Here is a 20,094-nt window from a genome sequence, read left to right as displayed (position 1 = left end):
CCTTCCAGGTGTGTGAGTGCTCAGTGATCTGTAGCCAGAGACCTTTCCTTAGTGGTACCTGTCAGTTTTCTGTGCATGTCCTCGTGTATCTAGGCAAAGGAATAAAAGGTGGAGTCACCCCAGCACCTTCACAGCTCCTTTTCGCCATCAGTGTCTGGTGGTCGGAGCTCTCCATCGGCTGTTGTTCATGGGTTCCCTTCCTTCTTCCTAGGAAACTTTATTTTTTCTGTAAATAGTTCTGGTAGCATATTGTGTACCCATGTTTTTCCCATTGGAGATTTGATTATTTCTTATTTTATAAAGTTTTTGTTCTTGTTTTTCTCTGGGACTCTTTTACCTGGTACCAGTGGGGCTTGGTTATGCCAAAGTTTCCTAGAGTTCAGCACTATCTCACTTGCAGGGTGTCTAATGCACTGAATGACCCTCACACTCGTTTATTTTGCCTTGGTGAGGGCACATGAGAGACAAGTGCTCTATTTGTAGATCTTTCAAGAAAAGAACACAAAAATCTAGGGACATAACCTTTTAAACTTATCTTATAGAGCGTGCTGTGCATCCCTTCTCAGACCTCAGTCATCTGGAGTCCAGTACTTTGTCCTGGGCCAGGAGTTCTCCTATGGATCTTTCTGACTCAATTGTTCCGCTTCTCCCACCACGTCTTGTAAGAGCTGTAAGTCAGTCTCCAGGCAAGACTTAACTTATAAATCAAAGAGCTCTTTTTCTTCTTCAGAACGGGACTCTGGGAACTGAAAAGCCTCAGCAGAGTCCTCATGGGAACTGTCAGGTGCCAAGGTTGGAGCGCAAGCTGCTCACTGGTACCAAGAGTGAATCAGGACAGGAAATCCAGCCATTGACTCCGTGACCAGTGCATGTGTCCTTGAGAATGGCTCTGACAATTTATTAGAGGCATGAATTTCAGTACTACCATAAGTATAATTGGTAATCACGACACTTGATGCTCATGCAATGTCATGAGATTTGCTCTCTCTGGGTGCAGGAGTCCCCTTGGCTGCAACAAGACCCAACTCTGACTACTCATAGGATACAGACTTTTTTACAGCCGAAGCTGCCCTAAGCACTGGTTAGAACATCTGTAGGAACAATACCATCAGCCATGGCATCCTCAGCACCTTTGAAGCCTCCAGTACCGGTTTCTTATACACAGATGGTTTTGATAGGACTCAAGCCATCAGTACCGACATTTACACCTACCACCAAGAGGCACAGCTCCAGAGGCTGTACTCCGGTGATTCCCCCTAGTATCACACCACCGGTGGCAACCAGCTGCCCATATTCATTATCAGATTCAGAAGAAGAACCCTATACTACTTACTCTAGAGGGAGATCTAGATTCTCTCCATTACATTCTTCAGTGACCAAATACAGCATTAGATGGAAATGATACCACAATGGTAGATCTAGACATAGATCTCCATGATCTTGCAGATGAACCCTGTTCATACAGGTACATGCAATAGCTGTACAGGAACTCATGCGACATCCCTCCAGCTTCTAGGCTGGCTTCTCCAGACTGTTTTCACAGAAGTTTTGTGGTGGGTGGGAGTTGAGGTAAGACTCACATTATAACTCAAGCTAGCTGTGCTGTGAAGACACACTCTGTCAATAATATTTGTGAAAGGAATAACTAGTCTTTTTTTCTCAAGTTACGGTGCCAACAACCCTGACATTAGAGTTTAGTATTGTCTCCTCCAGGAATCCTCCCTTTGAGCCGATGGCTTTTTGTCCTCTTCAGTACTTACCGTAGGGTGGCCACTCACGTGCTCCAGGAATACAGGACATTCCGGTACTTCCCAGAACATCATGAGCCTGTTCCTGCTGAGATGACCCCCATGCCCACCAGAGTGACTTCTCATGCATGGTGTGTGTGAGCTCACGCCACATGGGAGGCGTAATTTTTAAGTGCGCACCACCCTATAAGGTCACACTGGCAAGGATAGAGCAACATGCTCTTCAGTATGGCATCCCCCATCTGATACTGGACAAAACCAGTTTCGTCTGAGTACCAGATGGGGACACACCCAAGGAAAGCAGGACTGTCTGGTTTAATACCGGATGAGTGGCCTGCCTAATTTATCAGCTACAGGCGCCTTTCCAGTGGCAGTTACTTCCACTAGAAGGGTTTGGAAACCACAAGCATGAATTTCATACCCCTCCCCCCCACCCCTCTTTCCACTATTTTTATGAGGATAAAGTTGCTTTAAAGCCTCATCCAACGTTCTTTATCAAGGCTGGTTACCGATTTCCATCTCAACCAAACCAGCTTTTTACCTCCCTTTTCCCCCCAGAACACATTTACGTAAGCTTGAGGAGAAACAGCATTTTCTGGTCATCTGCTGGGCCCTTGCCTTTTATCTGGACAGGCCAAAACAGTTTCAGTCTTTGCCACAATTAATTATTTCCTGTGTGGAGAGAATGAAAGGGCAGGAGATTCCCTTATGGTGAATTTCTTGGTGGGTCACCTCTCATCTCACTACAAGTTATGATGTTGCAAAGTTAAAACCACTTCCAAGCTGACTGCACAATCGGTGAAAGCCTCGGCAGCTTTCCTAAGGGATATTTCAATCCCAGATATCATCAGGGCAGCAACCTGGTCTTCAATTCACACTGTTCCCCAAGCACTGTGACACTTCAGCCACTTCCAGAGACTGTGGTAGCTTTGGAAAGGCTGGTCTGCAGTGGCTTTGCAGATAGACTCCGAACGCTCCTCATAGAACACTGCTTGGGAGTTACCTGAAGTGGAATAGGAACATGCAATCACTCAAAGAAAAGAAAAATTACATACTGGTATGTAACTGTTGTTTTTCCAGATTGTGTTGCACATGTCTATTCAGCACCCGTCCTCCTCCCCTTCAGAATCCATTATATTAGGATGCTGGTGCAAATGAACTGAGATGGTGCAGGGGGAGATCTGCCCTTCATGCCCTCACCTGGATGCATGAGGACATGCATGGCGCATGTGCCATCCTGATGGACACCGCTAGAGAAAACTCTCCCATTAGAGTGCACTCAGAGTGCACACCCCTAAAGCAGAATAGAGGTGAAGGGGAATAGATGTGCACAACATCTTGAAGAAGAACAAATACAGTACAGGCAGGGAGCTATTTTTTCCCTTCTCTCTTTCTTCCGGGGAAGGGTTTGTGGGGGATTCAACTCCTGATTTGTCAGTCCTCCCAGCATTTATTTTGGTCTGTTTCCCCACTTTCCCGTTCCCCTTTTCTGACCTTCTCTTTCCCCCCAGCACAGAGAATGACTCCTGTCTGGATTCTCTCTCTGTCCAGCAGGTGATGAGACGGTGAGTGAGGGCAATGAAGAGAGTCCTTGTCCGGCACGTCCTGAGCGAATGGAACCAAAGGGGTCGTTGCTGGAAAGGTGTGAAGGGGATGATTCCCAGAGTCCTGGGCAGGGACAAGCCCAAGAAAATCAGTGCAGCCCAGAGAAGCAGCAGGGAAACCCCCCAGTGGAAGACACTGGATGAATCCACTCTCCGAGGTTTGGAGGATTGTTAATGAGGCAACGATCCAGCGGAGAACATGCACTAAGGAGAAGCGTTTCGAATGTGCTGAGTTGCAGGAAACACTTCAGTTCTGGATCACACCTTATTAGACATCAGAGATCTCACACGGAGAGAGCCCCCTATAACTGCTCTGAGTGTGGGAAACAATTCAATGACCAATCAAACCTTATTAGACATCAGCGAACCCACACAGGAGAGAGACCCCATAAGTGCCGTGACTGCGGGAAAAACTTCAGTCAGAGGTCAGGCCTTATTGTACATCAGAGAATCCACACAGGAGAGAGAAATGCCATAAATGCCCTGACTGTGGACAAACCTTCACCCAGAGTGCCCATGTAACTAGACATCAGAGGATTCACACGGGCAAGAGACCCTATGGATGCCCAGAGTGTGGAGAAAGCTTCGCTTGTACCTCAGATCTTATTATACACCTGAGAGTCCACACGGGAGAGAAACCTTATTGCTGCCCCGACTGTGGACAAAGCTTCGCTCAGAGTCATCACCTTACTGACCATCGGAGAATCCACACAGGAGAGAGACCCTATACCTGCCCCGACTGTGGGAATAGCTTCAGACAAAAATCTGGTTTCAATGTCCATCGGAGAAGGCACACAGGAGAGTGCCCCTACAAATGTTCCGTCTGTGGGGAAAGGTACAAGACCAAGAGTTCTCTATTATTCCACATGAAACTTCACATAGACTAGTGCCAGCCACTTCCCATCCTCTCTGCATCTGGAGGAACGATGGGGATAATAAACAGTTGCCCAATTCCTTAGAGAATCAAGTGGCACCACTATTTACTTGTGTGCTGTGCGTCTCAGGAGGAAGGAGGCACCAGGAGAGTGACATTATTATTATTATTACTGTATTGAATTATTCTCTCACACTCTCCCTTCCGTTCCTGGCTCTCTCTGTCATGGGAAGGCTTTTAGCCAGCCGAAGGATTTAGCTGAATTTCCTGGTCCCTGTTTTCAGACGGGGGCTCGTTTTACATTGTCGCACACTGGGACTTTTCTGGAAATTGCTGCCCCATGAGGCATGTTCTCCCTATTTCTGCATGCTGGGGGAGTGGAGGGGTCTGAAGTTTCTGGAAAGTCTGATGTCAGTGAAGTTTTTATTGCTGATTAATTATTTTCTCAGTATTGTTCAATTATATGTTTTTTTTTCCCCCCAAATAAGATGCAAATAAAACTTTTCTGGCAAATCCCATTTTCCTGAGCAGCCTGGGAATTTCATTGGTTCTTAAGCTCTGGGAGGGAGAAAGACCAACTGTCCCAGACTGGGTGAGTTGTCTCTCTCTGCAGGAATCACTCATTCCCGTCCTTTTACTAATGTCTCTGCCCATCCAGCTTTAGAAGCTGGAATGCAGGTACATCTGTGTCTTTGCTCTTGCAGCTCTGACTGCCACTGGGCTTGATCTCTGGGTCTTCCCTTCCCCTCCACAAGGATTCAGGTGAACTCTGGTAAGCTTACTAGCATGCATGCAGACTCGTTTATTGTTTTCAGTATATTTTCTCTGTAGTTCTTTTACTTTAAGAATGAAATGGGCTTGTATAGAAGGAGCTGTGTGGTGTTAAATATATGGAGATATACCTATCTCATAAAACTGGAAGGGACCTTGAAAGGTCATCAAATCCAGTCCCCTGTCTTCACTAGCAGGACCAAGTACTGTCCCTGGCAGATTTTTGCCCCAGATCCCTAAATGGCCCCCTCAAGGATTGAGCTCACAACCCGGGGTTTAGTGGGCCAATGCTCAAACCACCGAGCTATCCCTCCCCCTGTTGACAATCACTGTTTTCAGTCTCTGAAGAGAAAGCAAGAAGGTGTCCTTGGGCAGCCTGTTTCTGCTGTAAATAACACAGTGAAGGCAGGGAGTTGGGCAGCCTGGAAATACTCCACCCAGAAATGTAATGGCTGGGGAGCAGAAGTCTGATATGGGTGCCCTGGCTGCATAGACAACTGGTGTCTCCCTATACAATCTAAAGGGAAGGACACGTGACTGCCCCATGTGTATCCCCTGTGCAGTGCCCCCCCTCCCTTGCATGCAACCTGGGTTCGCAGTGCTCTACCTGCAGGGATGTGGGGTTCACTTTCCTTATCTTACTGCACCTCCCCCCGCACATTTGGCCGCTTTCCCTGGAAGCCGGGTGCGGAGGGGAACAGAGCCGCTTCTGCTTGAGAGGCCCTGGCTGGGAGGCAGCAGCGGCCCGTTTCCTGGAGAGGGGGCGGAGCGGGGGTGGGGCCTTAGGGGAAGGGGCGGAGTGGGGACAAGACCTCAGTGCGGAGAGGGGGTGGAGCACCCCCAGGGAAAAGTAAAGTTAGCACCTATCCTTAGCCTATCCTGATTGAGGAGGTCACCCTGAACTGAAATGAACTCGCTAAGCCAGAGGCTCAAATGGCAGACCCCTGTGAAAGTAAGAGGGGGTGGGGACAGGTGTCCCTGCCAGGAGGTGTGGGCTCTATCTCAGAGCCCCCGGCATGGCTTAGCCTGCCCCTCCCCATGGTTAAAAGATAGAGCTAAGTAGGGCTCCATTAGGAGTCTTTTGTTAAGTGCTCACTAGAGCTGAAATCACTTGTTGTGGGACAGCATTTCTGCCCAGCCTGCTTCAGCAATGAAGCGCCCCCCCCCCCCCCCCGAGCTGACAATCACTGAGAGCTGGGGGGAACCTCAAGAGACTGACCTGCCAAGTCACATTAGAGAAGCAGGTGGCAGCAGGTGACGGCATGCAGTGCAGCTCCTGGTAGGGCAGCCATTGGAACGGCAGCTGGGGGGCAGTGGAACGGAACGGCGCCTTAGTAAGTGCTCAAGCAAAGCACCTTCTTCCCCGGGAGGGAGGTGAACTCACACAGATGCACCTCTGAACTCTGGGCCCTCACTGACCAAGGACAACCACTGTTAGTGAGGTGTGGTGAGGGAGCACAGAGGGGCATGGTAAAGGAGCTTTTGGTTGTAGAACTCAGGAACCTGAAGCAAAAGAAACTGCCGCACTCGCTCTGGGGTGGATGTCTTGCTCACAGTTTTGTGATTATGAATCTTGCTTGCAGCATTTTCCTTAATTAATGTCGGGTGGCTTCTCTCCTTTCATAAAAGTTTCTTTTCTACACTCAGACTCTGTGCTTGCGAGAGGGGAAGTGTTGCCTCTTAGAGGTAGGGTGACTAGACAGCAAATGTGAAAAATCGGGACGGGGGTGGGGGGTAATAGGAGCCTATATAAGAAAAAGCCCCAAATATCGGGACTGTCCCTATAAAATCGGGACATCTGGTCACCCTACTTAGAGGTGCCCAGGGGTGGTGTGTAATGTTCCCAAGTTATTGGGTGGAGGCTCGAGCCAGTTCTGTGTTGGATTGTTGAAAAGGAACCACTAGATATTGAACCCGGCCCTGGTTGCTGCCGACTCCTTGTGGCAGAAGTTACACATACATTAGTTTATTTTGTATTTGGTTAGTGTCACTCTCTTGTGGGCAGGTGATGCATCAGATTCTGCAGTTTTTCACTGGTACTTTTTATACAGACCTAAATGTTTCTACTTCACAGCTTCTGACAGTATGCATAGCATTGTATGAATGAGATTTCAAGGGAAAATTTCTCATATTCCAATGGGCCACACATAGCTCAGGTGTTTCATCTTGTCCCAGAGAATGAACAATCAGCTTGTCCATGCTTTCATCAGGAACTTAATATCCATATCTGTGAAACATAACTTCATGTGCATCAATCAGTCTTCAAAACCATGTCTTCCTTACCAGATGATCTCCGTTGGCAAAATATACTTTCTTTGTATAGATCATAACTCCAGTCATCTTTTCTATCCTTTTGCCCTTCATCACTGTACAGGAACAGCTTTCCATTTTGGGGGTTAGGAGCTGGGAGAGTCTGTGATGGGACCCCTGGGGTACAACCTGGAAAAGGGGTATCGCTGTGCCCCCTTAACTCTCCAGCCTGGGCTGTCTCTCACAATGCTTTGCTAGTGACAACCAGCAAACCCCTTCATGTGCTGTTATCACTCAGCACACCAGCACGTGGAGCTGCACACCCAGCTAGATTGCAGGAATACCCCAAAGCCACTCAAAAATCACACAGAGAAAGGCACCAGCCAATTCCCCCCAGCTTTGCACACCACAGCTGTACTGTTCTGCCCTGGTCAAAAGGCTGACCAGGGTAATTTTATTACCCGGTCCACCCCTTCCTCCATGTGGAGAAGATATGCACAAACCTCTGTAAACTGAGTTGAGGTTTCCCAAGCACTTCAAGCAAAATACACTGTTTTAGGTAAAGTATAAAACAGATTTATAGAAGATAAATGCACAATCTAAATCTTAAACCTTATTACACTAGGCAGTATTTAGAGCCACAATTTTCCTCACCCCACTGGATGTTACAGTTCATAATACACAGGCTTCCCTCTTTAACTTAGACCAATCTCCTTAGGTGAAGTTGTTGTCTTCTTAGCATTCCTGTAGATTCCAGAGTAAGTGCGGGAGGAGAAAGGCCAAAACATGATGCTACCGTCCATCAATTTATATTCTCAGTCTATGTGCCTAGCAGACACTTGCCCAGACATGTCCCGGTGAGCTTTGCTGAATCACAGTGAGCGAGTAAATCCCCATAGTGTGGGCTTGTGCAAGTGAGGCATAGAGTTGATTACTGGTCAGTTAACACCCACCTGGCAGTAGAGATTCTCAAACTTACAACATGTTTCAGTACCAACCATATAGCAAGATCTCATAACTGCATACACATTAACAATGTGCATAATTACAGGGTGTTATTTTGAGGTACATCGTGTCACAGAGTCCATTTTTTTTCTTTTATTGGACTTCTTAAAATATCCAGTGCTTCTTGTGGTGAAAGTGGTCCCAACTTACTCATATAAACTAATCTACGCATGCTGGAGAAAATAAAAACTAAACCATTTATTTTACTACAGTTGTGTACTTATGAACTGCAGGTTTCATTAAAGCTTCCTCAAAAGCTTTGCGCAAATCATGCTTTGCACAGTATAGGGCAGACATGCCACCAGCTGGACAGTTGTCAAGAGGCAACTGACTATAGAGTAGGATGAATAAAATATAACAACATTTGCCATTGAAGTGCCACTCACTACCAATTGAACTATTGGCAACAACAACAGATCTAGAATTGAGGGGCCTATTCTGGACCTATCTATTCCAGACGTAGGTGTGCACCCATGGGATTTGAATGCTGCAAGCCGGGGCGGACATGTCACGGTTCCATACTTCAGTGAAGCAGAGGTGAAAATACTGGGTAAGCAGCAGGCTGTAGTCAGGAATTAGTGCTAGAAGAGAAAAGGTTTCAGGAACAGAATGAACCTTCGGATTCTTCAGATTCAAGATGCAAGATCTTGAGTTCACAAGACTTTTTCACTGATTGATGGGCAGCAACCAAAAGTAGGTGCCAATTTTCTGCATGATCAGAAATAACGGAAAACATTGCCTAAACCCAGTAGCCTGTAGGGATCCAGCTTCCTTTCTGTGTGTGGAAGAGAAACAAGGAAATGTATGTCTCAACAAAATTACACCCCCCCCCCCCCAACACACACACACAGCCTACCAAAACTCCCTTTCTGGGGTAGTTACAGTTTGTCTTGCGTGCTGGAAACTTGCAAGATTAGACTCAGAGGAAAAGGGTGGGAGTTATAGATTGTTTGACAGATTTCTTTTTTGATTGGGAGAGGAAAGTTTCCATCTCTTCCTGAGCAGTGACTTTGTTAATTGCAGACACCAGGGAGATGGATGAAAGACAAATCTAAATTATGGTTCTAGTGACATCATTGTCTCCCACTGCCACGCTCCTTGTCCTACCAAAGGCAATAATATGGCCTCCACTGCTTCCTCCATATAAGCAGTGCACTTGACTGGAGAGGAGGGGTGCACATTCTCCTGGGTCCCTGCCCTTCTCCCCCCAGCTTAGCTCACCTTTGCATCTTTCCTTCCTCGGAGCAGGAGAAGGAAGGGAGGCAGCTGATTCCACCACCCCCTTACCGGCGCTCCACTTGGGCACATAGGCTGCAGCATTCTTGTTTTGCACAGGCAGGGAATAGTCTCTCTCTGCCAGAGCCAGCCAACCCTGACATGGCATCTATTGGGGCCAGCCAGAACCACAGTCCAACCCTAGTAGTTGAGCGCTATCAACAGTGGCATCTAGCAGCAGCAGTAGCATCTATAGCTCAGCCAGAAACTGGGAGCTGCCCGGACAAACAAAACATGTAAATGACACCTTGCCTGGTGCATGCCTGTGCCCCCTCAGGGAGGTGGGCCCCACAGGTTGAGAACCTCTGTCCTGCTCCCTTCAAGGGGACCAAGAGACACCCACCGTTCCTTGAGCATTTTGATCTTTATCAAATATATACAAAGGAAGAGGCAGATGTTGTTACTAGAAACATTCTCCAGCCTCCATGTTGTTTGCCTGATCTCTGTTCTGAACAAGCAGGAGCTACTTCACTCTAAGGTGGGAACTGCCAGTCTTTAGTTGGCAGAAGCCTAGGGTGACCATACGTCCTGTTTTGGCCAGCAAAGGTGGATGACCAGATGTCCTGATTTTATAGGGACAGTCCCGATATTTGGGGCTCTCTCTTATATAGGCACCTCTTACCCACATACACACACACTCTGTCCCCGTTTTTCACCCTTGCTATCTGGGCACCCTAAGGAAAGGTTCCTTTTTTAAGCCCTGTTCCAGCCGTCCGAACTTCTTTTGGCAAAAGTGGGCATTTGTCCCATTTGCTCTTGCCAAATTGATCAGTTAGCAAGAGCAAACAGGACAAATGTCCACTTTTGTCAAAAAGGTGGGATTAGGAGGAATGTGGGGGGGGACAAGCGGCGATGCCAGCCCTATGCAGGAGGGGAGGCAGGCAGGGCTTGAGAGAGCAGCAACACCAATCCCAGCCTCGCATGGGGGGCGAGCAGCGACGACAGCCCCAGCCTTGTGCAGGGAGAGGGAGAGGGGGGAGGCCTCGGGCGAGCAGCTCAGGCCAGCCCCACGCGTGGATGGGGAGAGGGCTAGCCTCACATGGTGCCCCATTTTCCCTTTGGGAAATATGGTCACCCTACGGAAACCCCAAAATGTCCAAGATGGTGTCCTAGCAAAACGCTGTGTGTGTTTGTAGGGGGTCCACACCAGGGCCAGCTTTAGGACCTGCGGGGCCCGATTCAAGTACCTGGCGGTGGTCCAGGTCTTTGGCGGCACTTTGGGGGCAGGGGGTCCGCTCAGTGTCTTCCGTGGCACTGAAGGACCCCCCGACGCCAAAATGCCGCCGAAGACCCCGGAGGACCTTCCCCCCCGACACCGGAGCGGACCGCTGCCGGATAAGCCTAAGGCATGGGGCCCTCTTACCTGATTCCAGGGAATCGGCCTAAAGCCGGCCCTGGTCCACACAATCATTACCCTGAGGTAAAGCAGCAGTGAGCATGTGCCAAGTTAATAGCTACTGAGCATGTGCAGGATGAGGTGAGAGGGGGGTAGACCAGCTGGCTGGACACAGCCCACTCAGACCGGTTACAGCTAGTTCTAAAGGTCAGAGCTGTCAATCATCGCTCTGAGCTACTGGTTGGTACTGAGCATATGTGAATGAGATAATTGCTGCTAAGAACAAAAAGACATAGGGAAGGAGCCTTAGTGCAGCATAAAAAACTGGCTGCCAGGAAGTAGATTTGGATTTGGAGCGAGCGAGCGCAGTTGGGGGGAGGCAGAGGGAGAAATTGGAAGCCAGCAAAAATATCTGCTGAAAGAGCTGCCAGAGGGAGAGATCACAGGGGCTGACCAAGAGGGCAGAAGAACAGCTTGGAAAGACAGTTGAAGGAGGCTGAGACAGCAGCAGTAAACAGCAGTAGCAGCAGCATTAATAACACAATAACTAATGCATGAAAGGACAGAGTAAGGAAAGCTGCTATGACCAGGGCAGAGAAACAGGAAGCACCTGCAATTTAAAGGGATACTTTATAAATCTGTTGGTAAGCCTGCTATTTTTAATTATAGTACAGTGTGGAATAGTATATGGGATGTGTGTGTTTATGTGCTTATAAGAATGCATAAAATTCTGTTGTTAATTGCAATTGACATGTGTAACCTTTAAAGCAAATACAAGAACTGTTGTCAGCAATTTGTTGCAAACTGGCCATTTAAAAAATATGCCATTATAGTTTGAATGCTCTTTAAACTTGCACTAGGAGATTTGTGCCTTGTTTAGGATTTTTAGAACCTACTGTATGAGAGATTACTAGCTTCATTAATAAAAGGATACTCTGTTTTGGAAAAGAATACAGCCTGTGTCAATTACTTGATTAGAATGTTATATCCCTGTCCTTTAGTGTTTTCCTTAACAACTCTGGTTACCCTGGAAACATTGCCCCAGCACAAGGGGGCAATAGGCAGGTTTTTCCAGAAACACGCAAGAATCCATTTTTGGGGATAACAAAATGAGTCAATATGGAAGGCTGTAGAAGGGCTGTAAGTTCCTCATTTACACAGCTCCAGAGGCCCTAACATCATGACACTTCTCTCTTTCGCTGCCTCACTTGGAGTATTAGGTGCTAGGGCCCTGCACGCAGGTGTAGGTATTGCAGATTCGCCGTCAGGAACTAGAGAGGGGTGCAGAGGGGTCCACCAGGGAGACACTACCCTTCTCCTTCAACCCAGGAGGAAGATTAGACTGAGCTTGTGTTTTGCTGTTCTTAAGCAGTAAAGGGTGTGTGTGTGTGTGTGTGCACGCAAAATTCATATGAGGTCAGAGAGGGATTTATATGTGTGGGTTTAGAAATAGCCCTGGCAGAAAATGCTTCAACATGAGCTCCTGTTTCCCTGTTCTCTCAGAATATAGATGATCCAAACCTGGATGTGGCTAGAATGGGCTAACGACAGTGCATTATTAATCAGTTCTTATTACTCAAATATTCTCCAGTTTGGCTAACTGTATTTGCTGTATTTTAAGTTAACTGTCTGTACTAAAATGCTCTTCTGGCATACTTTTGTTCCCTGTGCCACTTTGGAACTAAGTGCTCTGAGCGGTTTTATTAATAAAGCTGTTTGCTGCCCAGCGTGGGCACTTGGAGGTGGGCTCAGAAGAGGTTTTCTGCAGTCTAGTGTTCTTCTGTTGGGGGGGTTGTATTATGTGTATCATTTTGGCCCCTGAGCTGCCTCGAAGCCAAGTGTTCTGGGTCCTTTTTAAAGGTGCTGGGCTGGTCGGGGCTAATAACAGTGCATTGTTAGTGAGTTCTCATTACTGAAATATTGTTCTTAGGTGTCGGTAACATGGTCCAGTGTGGGGTTGTTGTTGTTTTTTCCCCAATAATTGCATTTATTAAAATGTCATTCTGGCTTTTACACCATGCCAGTAATTGCACAGGAGAGGTCCAACTCTTCTAGCTAAGGATGAGAACAGCTTCCTGTGTGAAAGTCAATGATTCTATGTGCTCTAAAATCCTCATGCTGATGCATTTTGGTTTGAAATGTGGTGTGCCCCAGAAGAGGGAGCAGATTTCGAGATCTGAGGCTGCAGGGACCATCTCTGCACTAAGAGCAGCAGCTCTGGAATTCACCGAGATGGGGTGAGGAGGGGCAGTTTGTGCAGAGTCCAGATTTCTCCTGCCAGTCCTCTGCAACACACAAATCCCTATGCGCCCTCCTCAGTCTGCCTCCCCACTGCCCACGCATCTCCCTGTCTAACCCTTGGTCTGCTCCCATCCCCACACAAAGGCATCCCCCTGTGACCTCCTTCCTCTGTCTCCTGCCCTCCCGACATCCCTGTGTCCAATCTTTGGCCTACCTCCTGCCCTCACCCCTCTAGTCTCCCTGCACCTTACTAAGTCTACTTCCTAGCTGCTGTCGCAGATCCACAGGATAGGTGCTACACCCCTAGCTTTTAAACAGTCCCTGGGAGCAGTGGTACACAGACCCTCAACCAGGGGTACACATATCCCTGGGTGTACGCAGAGGCCTTCCAAGAGGTACTCAACTCATCCAGATCAGTGTTTTTCAACCTGGTGGTTGCAACCTCCATGGGGGTCACAGAACGGTTTTAGGATGGTCACAAGTGTAGGGCTGGTGTTAGGGGATGGCAAGCAGGGCAATTGCCCAGAGTTCCCATGCCATGGGGGCCCCTTGCGAAGCTCAGTTACATGCTTCACCCCTGGGCAGTGGGGCTTGGGCTTCAGACAAGGCTCAAGTGAAAAACAGGCTCAAGTATCACACTGAGAAGTAAGTACAATATTAATTCTTACATAAATGGATGGGAATATAATGTGGTACAAATGAGAACGTCTGCATTTTTTCAGTAACAGTGTACTGGGACACTGGGATTTTTCTGTCTGATTTTATAAGCAAGGAGTTTTAAAGTGAGGTGAAACTCGAGGTACATAAAGCAAATCAGATTCTTGAAAGGGGTAGAGTAGTCTGGAAAGGTTTAAAGCCACTGCCTTGCAGGATCTCCTTCAGTGGGCCAGACCACCAAGAGGTCCCGCTCTTCTGCAAAGGGAGGCTACGTGGCCTCACTGAGCGCTAGAGTCATCCCCTGGGCTCCAACCCTGCTGCTTCATCCTGTGAGCTCTGCCCAGTGAGCCCGACTCCTGGGCAGAGACCTGTGCACACTACAGGGCCCAAGGCATCTCAGTCAGGATTTGCAATGACACCCGGCAGCCTTTTCCAAACAAAGTAGGGTTTATTAGTCCACTGGGACCCAGCACGGGGAAGCCCTGAGATGAGCAGATAAGCAAAGGTTAAGCCATAGCCCATCCTGGCCAAGCCAGTGCAATCAGCCAGCCAAGCTGTGATGGATTCCATTACCGGCCCTGTCTCTTTGGGTGTGTCCACACAGCAACTAGACAGCTGCAGCTGGCCCATGCCAGCGGAGTCAGGTTCGCGGTGCTCGGGCTGTGGGGCTGTTTCATTGCGGTGTAGACATCTGGGTTGGACCTGGGCTCCAAGACCCTGTGAGGTGGGAGGGTCCCAAAGCTGGACTCCAACCCAAGCCTGGAAGTCTACACAGCAATGGAACAGCCCCTCAGCCAAAGCCCTGTGAGCCTAAATTGGCTGGCACAGGCCAGCAGCGGCGTTCTCTTTGCTGTGTAGACATACTCTCTGTCAGTCCAAGGCGAGAGCTCTGCCTCTGTCCAGAGGGCAGCATCTAACTCTGGCACCTTTCCCATTTGTTCTCTAACTGGGGCCTCAGCTTTGCTCAACTTCCCAACCCAGCCGTGGGGGAAATCTCCTTCCTCTGGGCGGTTGGTTGCCGGGGTGAATGTCCCAACCATTGGGGCTCCCACTGTCTTTTCAGATTCTCCATTGATATGGGGGTCAGTTTCCAGCCAGTCCTTTAATGACCCAGTCATTCTGCCCTAGACAGCAAGGTGACAGCCCCCTCCCAGCCCCGTATGTCTTCTCTGCTGCTCCAAGAGCAGCGTTAACCCTCCTGCACCCACTAGGTAGCAATGTAAAGCAGAGATGGAAATTGAGGCACGCACATGGGAGTCATGAAAATATTACAGAAAATTCCCACTTTGTCATGCCTCCCCCATGCATGTCCCTCAGTGTCCTCCTCAGCCTGACACTCCTGCACTGTCCTTGGTTAACCTCCTCCCCCCACATCCACCTGTGCCTTTTTCATTCTACCTCACATATCCCCTCTTTCCGCCTCAGACTCACTTTGACCCCCAAACACAGACTCATCCCCCGAATCCCTCCTTAGCTACTGCCACCATGCATTACCATGCACCTTCCGCTGCATTCCATCCCTCCCCACACATGTCCCCTATGTCTTCCTCACTGTGCACCCCCACATCCCTAAACACCTCCTGTCCACCTGCTCCTTCATTCCACTGCTTCTTCCTCTAGCTCCCCATTTTCCCATTGTTCATCGTAGCTACATCCCAGTCTGCTAACCCCCAAGCAGAGTCTAGCCTCAGCCTACTAGAGCTACTATAAGATGGGTGCAAATTGGTTGGAAAACTATTCTCAGAGAGTAGTTATCAGTGGTTCACAGTCATGCTGGAAGGGCATATCAAGTGGGGTCTCTCAGAGTTCAGTTCTGGGTCTGCTTCTGTTCAATATCTTCATCAACGATTTAGATAACGGCATAGAAAGTACACTTCTAAAGTTTGCGGACGATACCAAGCTGGAAAGGGTTGCAAGTGTTTTGGAGGATAGGATTAAAATTCAGAATGATCTAGACAAACTGGAGAAATGATCTGAAGTAAATAGGATGAAATTCAATAAGGACCAATGCAAAGTACTCCAATTAGGAAGGAACACTAAGTTGCACACATACAAAGCGGGAAATGACTGCCTAGGAAGGAGTACTGTGGAAAGGTATCTAGGGGCCATAGTGGGCCACAAGCTAAAGATGATTCAACAGTGTAACATTGTTGCAAAAAAAGCAAACATCATTCTGTATTTGCAGGTGTGTTGTAAGGAAGACATGAGAAGTAATTCTTCCGCACTACTCCATGCTGATTAGGCCTCAACTGGAGTATCCTGTCCAGTTCTAGGTGCCAGATTTCAGGAAAGATGTGGACAAATTGGGGAAAGTCCAGAGAAGAGCAACAAAAATGATGAAAGGTCTAGAAATCATGACCTATGAGGGAAGACTGAAAACACTGGATTTGTTTAGTCTGAAGAAGAGACAACTCAGAGGGGACATAACACTTTTCAAGTACATAAAAGGTTGTTACAAGGAGGAGGGAGAAAAATTGTTTTCATTAACCACTTAGAATAGGACAAGAAGCAATGGGCTTAAATTGTAGCAAGGGAGGTTTAGGTTGGACATTAGGAAAAACGTCCTAACTCTCAGGGTGGCTAAACAATAGAATAAATTGCCTAGGGATGTTGTGGAATCTCCATCATTGGAGAATTTTATGAGCAGGTTAGACAAACACCTGTCAGGGATGATCTAGGTAATACTTAATCTGGGTGCAGGGAAATGGACCTTGCGAGGCCCCCTCTAGTCCTACGATTCTGTGATGCTATGAAAACAATGGTAGCTGGTGGCCACCTTCACTAGGGACAGCCTGCCTTCCACATGCCAAAGGATAGGGCAATGGTGGCCATCTTGAGTAAGACATTTTAGCTTCAGGCCCTCCCCTCCAATGGGAGAAGGTGCTTATTTCGAAAAAGGGAAAATGTGCGATTTCACTGCCAGGAATGGTGCGATCATGAGAAATTTTTCAAATCCTAGATCAACACTGTGAGATCCATGATAAAATCAGTAGCTCTGGGCATTGTGGTTGCACCACAGTAACAGCATGCTTATCGTCTAACCTTTCAGAAATTTCCCCTCTCCCCCAGGAATGTTCCTGCTCTCTGTGGCCGAGGGGGATGTTCCCAGATCTTTCTGTGACTGAGCCTGGGGGGGCTGTGGCTGGAACAGCAGGTTCTGAGCGGGGGACTCTTGTTGTTAATACAGGTGACCGTGACCTTCGAGGAGGTGGCTGTGTATTTCACTGAGGGGGAATGGGCACTGTTGGATCTGGCTCAGAGAGCCCTGTACAGGGACATCATGCTGGAGAATTACAGGAATGTGACCTCGTTGGGTAAGGATTCCTATGCCCTCAGTCTTAGAAACTGCGCATCTTTGAAGTGCCCAGGTTGGCTTTTGCTCAGGATTCTTCCCTGATCGCTTAGATTTCAGGGGGATCAACCCCATAGTCACAGGCTCAGCAGGGTTAGGCAGGTGTAAAGAGTTTGCACAGTGGCACTGTGCCAGAGTCATAAAATCCCCCAGTGCATGGAGATCCCTGAATCCCTTTCTGCCCTCCCCAAAGGGTCTCCAGGAACACTTCCCATCCCTTTGGTATATACAAGGGCATCCACCCACCCAGCACATCTGGAAACAGCTGTCTCAGAACAACTGTAAAACTCTGATCTCACTTCATTTCTTTTCCCGGAGCAGGTTTTCCAATTCCCAAGCCCAGCGTGATCTCCCAGCTGGACCAAGGAGAAGAGCCGTGGGTCCCTGATCTCCAGGGGTCCCAGGCTAGAAAGATCCAGAGAAACATCCCCAGAGGTGAGAGATTGGTTAAACGGATGTGGAAACCATCCCTCATTGACTTAAAGTGCTGGGATTCCCACGCAGGCCCCTTGAGCTCCTCCAGTTCTAACTCATTGCCCCAGGTCAGGATTGTGCCCAGCAGGTGTCATGACTTCCTGGCAGACATAATTCATGGCTTTCCACGCATCCTAACTGACACCTGGCAGTAGCTCCCTGCCCCCTGACTGTTCAGGTGGATGTGGAGGAAGAATTGGGTGTTCTCCTTCCAGGCGTGTTGAGTGCTCAGTGATCTGTAGCCAGAGAGCTTTCCCTGGTGTTATCTGTCAGTTTGCCATGCATTTCCTCGTGTATCCACCCCAGCACCCTCACAGCTCCTTCTCACCACCGGTGTCTGGTGGTCAGAGTTCTCCATCGGCTGCTGTTCACAGGTTCCCTTTTTTTCTTCTGAGAAAACTTTTTCTCCATATAAATAGTTCTGGTAGCTTATTTTTTAGCCATGTTTTTCCCACTGGAGATTTGTTTATTTGTTATTTTATGAAGCTTTTGTTCTTGTTTTTCTCTGAGGCTCTTTTACCTGGTACCGGGTGGCTTGGTTATGCCAAAGTCTCCTGGAGTTCAGCACTTGTCTCACTTGCAGGGTGTCTAATCCACTGAACGATCCTCACACTCATTGTTTATTTTGCCTCACTGAGGGGCACATGAGAGACAAGTGCTCTATTTGTAGATCTTTCAAGAGGAGAACACAAAAATCTAGGGACATGAGAGTAAAATATTACCATATGGAGCATGCTTGCATCCCTTCTCAGACCTCAGTCATCTGGAGTCCAATGCTTTGTCCTACGGCAGGAGTTCTCCTATGGATTTTTCTGACTCACCTCATGGCTTGAAGTCAGAGACAGACACAAGAGAAGAGGAATTGTTCCCCTTCTCCCACCATGTGTTGTAAGAACTGTAAGTCAGTCTCAGGGTAAGACTTGACTTATAAATCAAAGAGCTTTTTCTTCTTCAGAACCAGACTCTGGGAACTGAAAAACCTCAGCAGAGTCCTCATTGGAACAGTCAGGTTACAGCACAAGTAGAGACTAGCTGCTCCCCAGTATCGACAGTGAAATCAGGGCAGGAAATCAAGCCATTGACTCCAGGACCAGTGCAGGTATCCTCAAGAATGGCTCTGACAGTTTATTAGAGTCACGAACTTCTGCCAAAATATTATTGAGATGTCATGAGATTTGCTCTGTCTGTCAGTCCCGAATTCCCCTTGGCTGCAACAAGACCCAACTCTGACTACTCATAGGGTACAACCTTTATTACAGCCAAAGCTGCCCTCAGCACTGGCTAGAATGTCTGTAGGACCGATACCATCAGTCATGGTGTCCTCTGTACCTTTGAAGCCTCCGGTATCGGTTTCTTGTACACAGATGGTTCCTACGGGACTCAAGACATCAGTATTGACATTTAAACCTTCTGCCAACAGGCACAGATCCAGAAGCGCTACACTTGTGATTCCTCCTACTATCATACCACTGATGGCAACCAACTGCCCATATTCATTATCAGATTCAGAAGAAGAACCCTATACTTCTTACTGTAAAGGGAGATCTAGATTCTCTCCATTACATTCTTCAGTGACAAAATAGAGCATTCAGTGGAGATGATACCACAATGGTAGATCTAGACATAGATTTCCATGATCTTGCAGATGAACCCTGTGTCATACAGGTACATGCAATAGCTGGACTAGAACCCATGCAGCATCCCTCCAACTTCTAGGCTGGCTTCTCCAGACTGTTTTCCAAGAAATTTTGTGTGGGTGGGAATTAAATTCGGGGTCAGACTCACGTTATACCTCAAACTAGCTGTGCTGTAAAGACACGCTCTGTAGATAAGTTTAGTTATTTCTTTCATAAGTCTTTTCTCAAGTTACAAAGCCAACACCCCCTGAGCTTAAAATTTAGTATTGTCTCTTCCAGGGATTCTCCCTTTGAGCTGATGGCTTTTTGTCCTTTTCAGTATTTATCCTAGGGTGGCAACTCTTGTGCTCCCGGAATATGGCACACTCTGGTACTTTCCAAAACATCATGAGCCTGTCCCTGCTGACATGACCCCATGCCCACCAGAGTGACTTTTCATGCCTGGTGTGTGTGAGCTCACACCACATGGGGAGTGGAATTTTTAAGAGCCCCCCTCCCTCCGCACCAGCGTGACCTTATGTCTAGGATCACGCTGTCAGGGTAGGACTGGCATCCCCCATCTGATACTGGACAAAACCAATTTTGTCTGAATACCGGATGCGAACACACCCGAGAAAAACAGGACAGTTCGGACGCCATATGTCAGGTTCTTAGCAACACTGGTGAGTTTGCTGGCTTGGAAAGTCCCTCTGGAACACATCCAAAGCCTAGATGGGTTTATCAATCCTTTGTCCAAAGCTTTAGTTTGTAGAGAAGTTACTCCAGAGGTGAGGAGCAGGATTGAAGACAATATGGAGGTGATGCTGCTGCCTTTTTCTATTCTCTGCCATGTGGCTTGTACATCTTTTGTCCCAAACACAAGCTCACAGC

The 20,094-nt window shown here is 47.9% G+C and overlaps 1 protein-coding gene across 27 annotated transcripts in view; it reads left to right on the top strand.

Annotated features, from left to right (window-relative positions):
* LOC101944187 (gastrula zinc finger protein XlCGF8.2DB-like) overlaps positions 1-20,094 on the top strand; it is a 28,857-nt gene that overhangs the window by 6,454 nt on the left and 2,309 nt on the right. For 4 of the 27 annotated variants that reach the window (XM_008177575.4, XM_008177574.4, XM_065562525.1 and 1 more), the window contains exons 1-3: positions 8,832-11,507; positions 16,949-17,075; positions 17,435-17,548. In XM_008177575.4, coding sequence (XP_008175797.2) covers positions 11,418-11,507; positions 16,949-17,075; positions 17,435-17,548 — 331 coding nt within the window. In that variant the 5' untranslated portion in view covers positions 8,832-11,417. The other 23 variants (XM_065562518.1, XM_065562501.1, XM_065562500.1 and 20 more) reach the window with 12 other exon arrangements.

Source organism: Chrysemys picta, chromosome 12 (assembly GCF_011386835.1).
Source record: "Chrysemys picta bellii isolate R12L10 chromosome 12, ASM1138683v2, whole genome shotgun sequence".
NCBI classification, from domain to species: Eukaryota; Metazoa; Chordata; order Testudines; family Emydidae; genus Chrysemys; species Chrysemys picta.
Note: the sequence above shows the minus strand (reverse complement) of the source record. Positions and strands in the feature narration are given on the sequence as shown.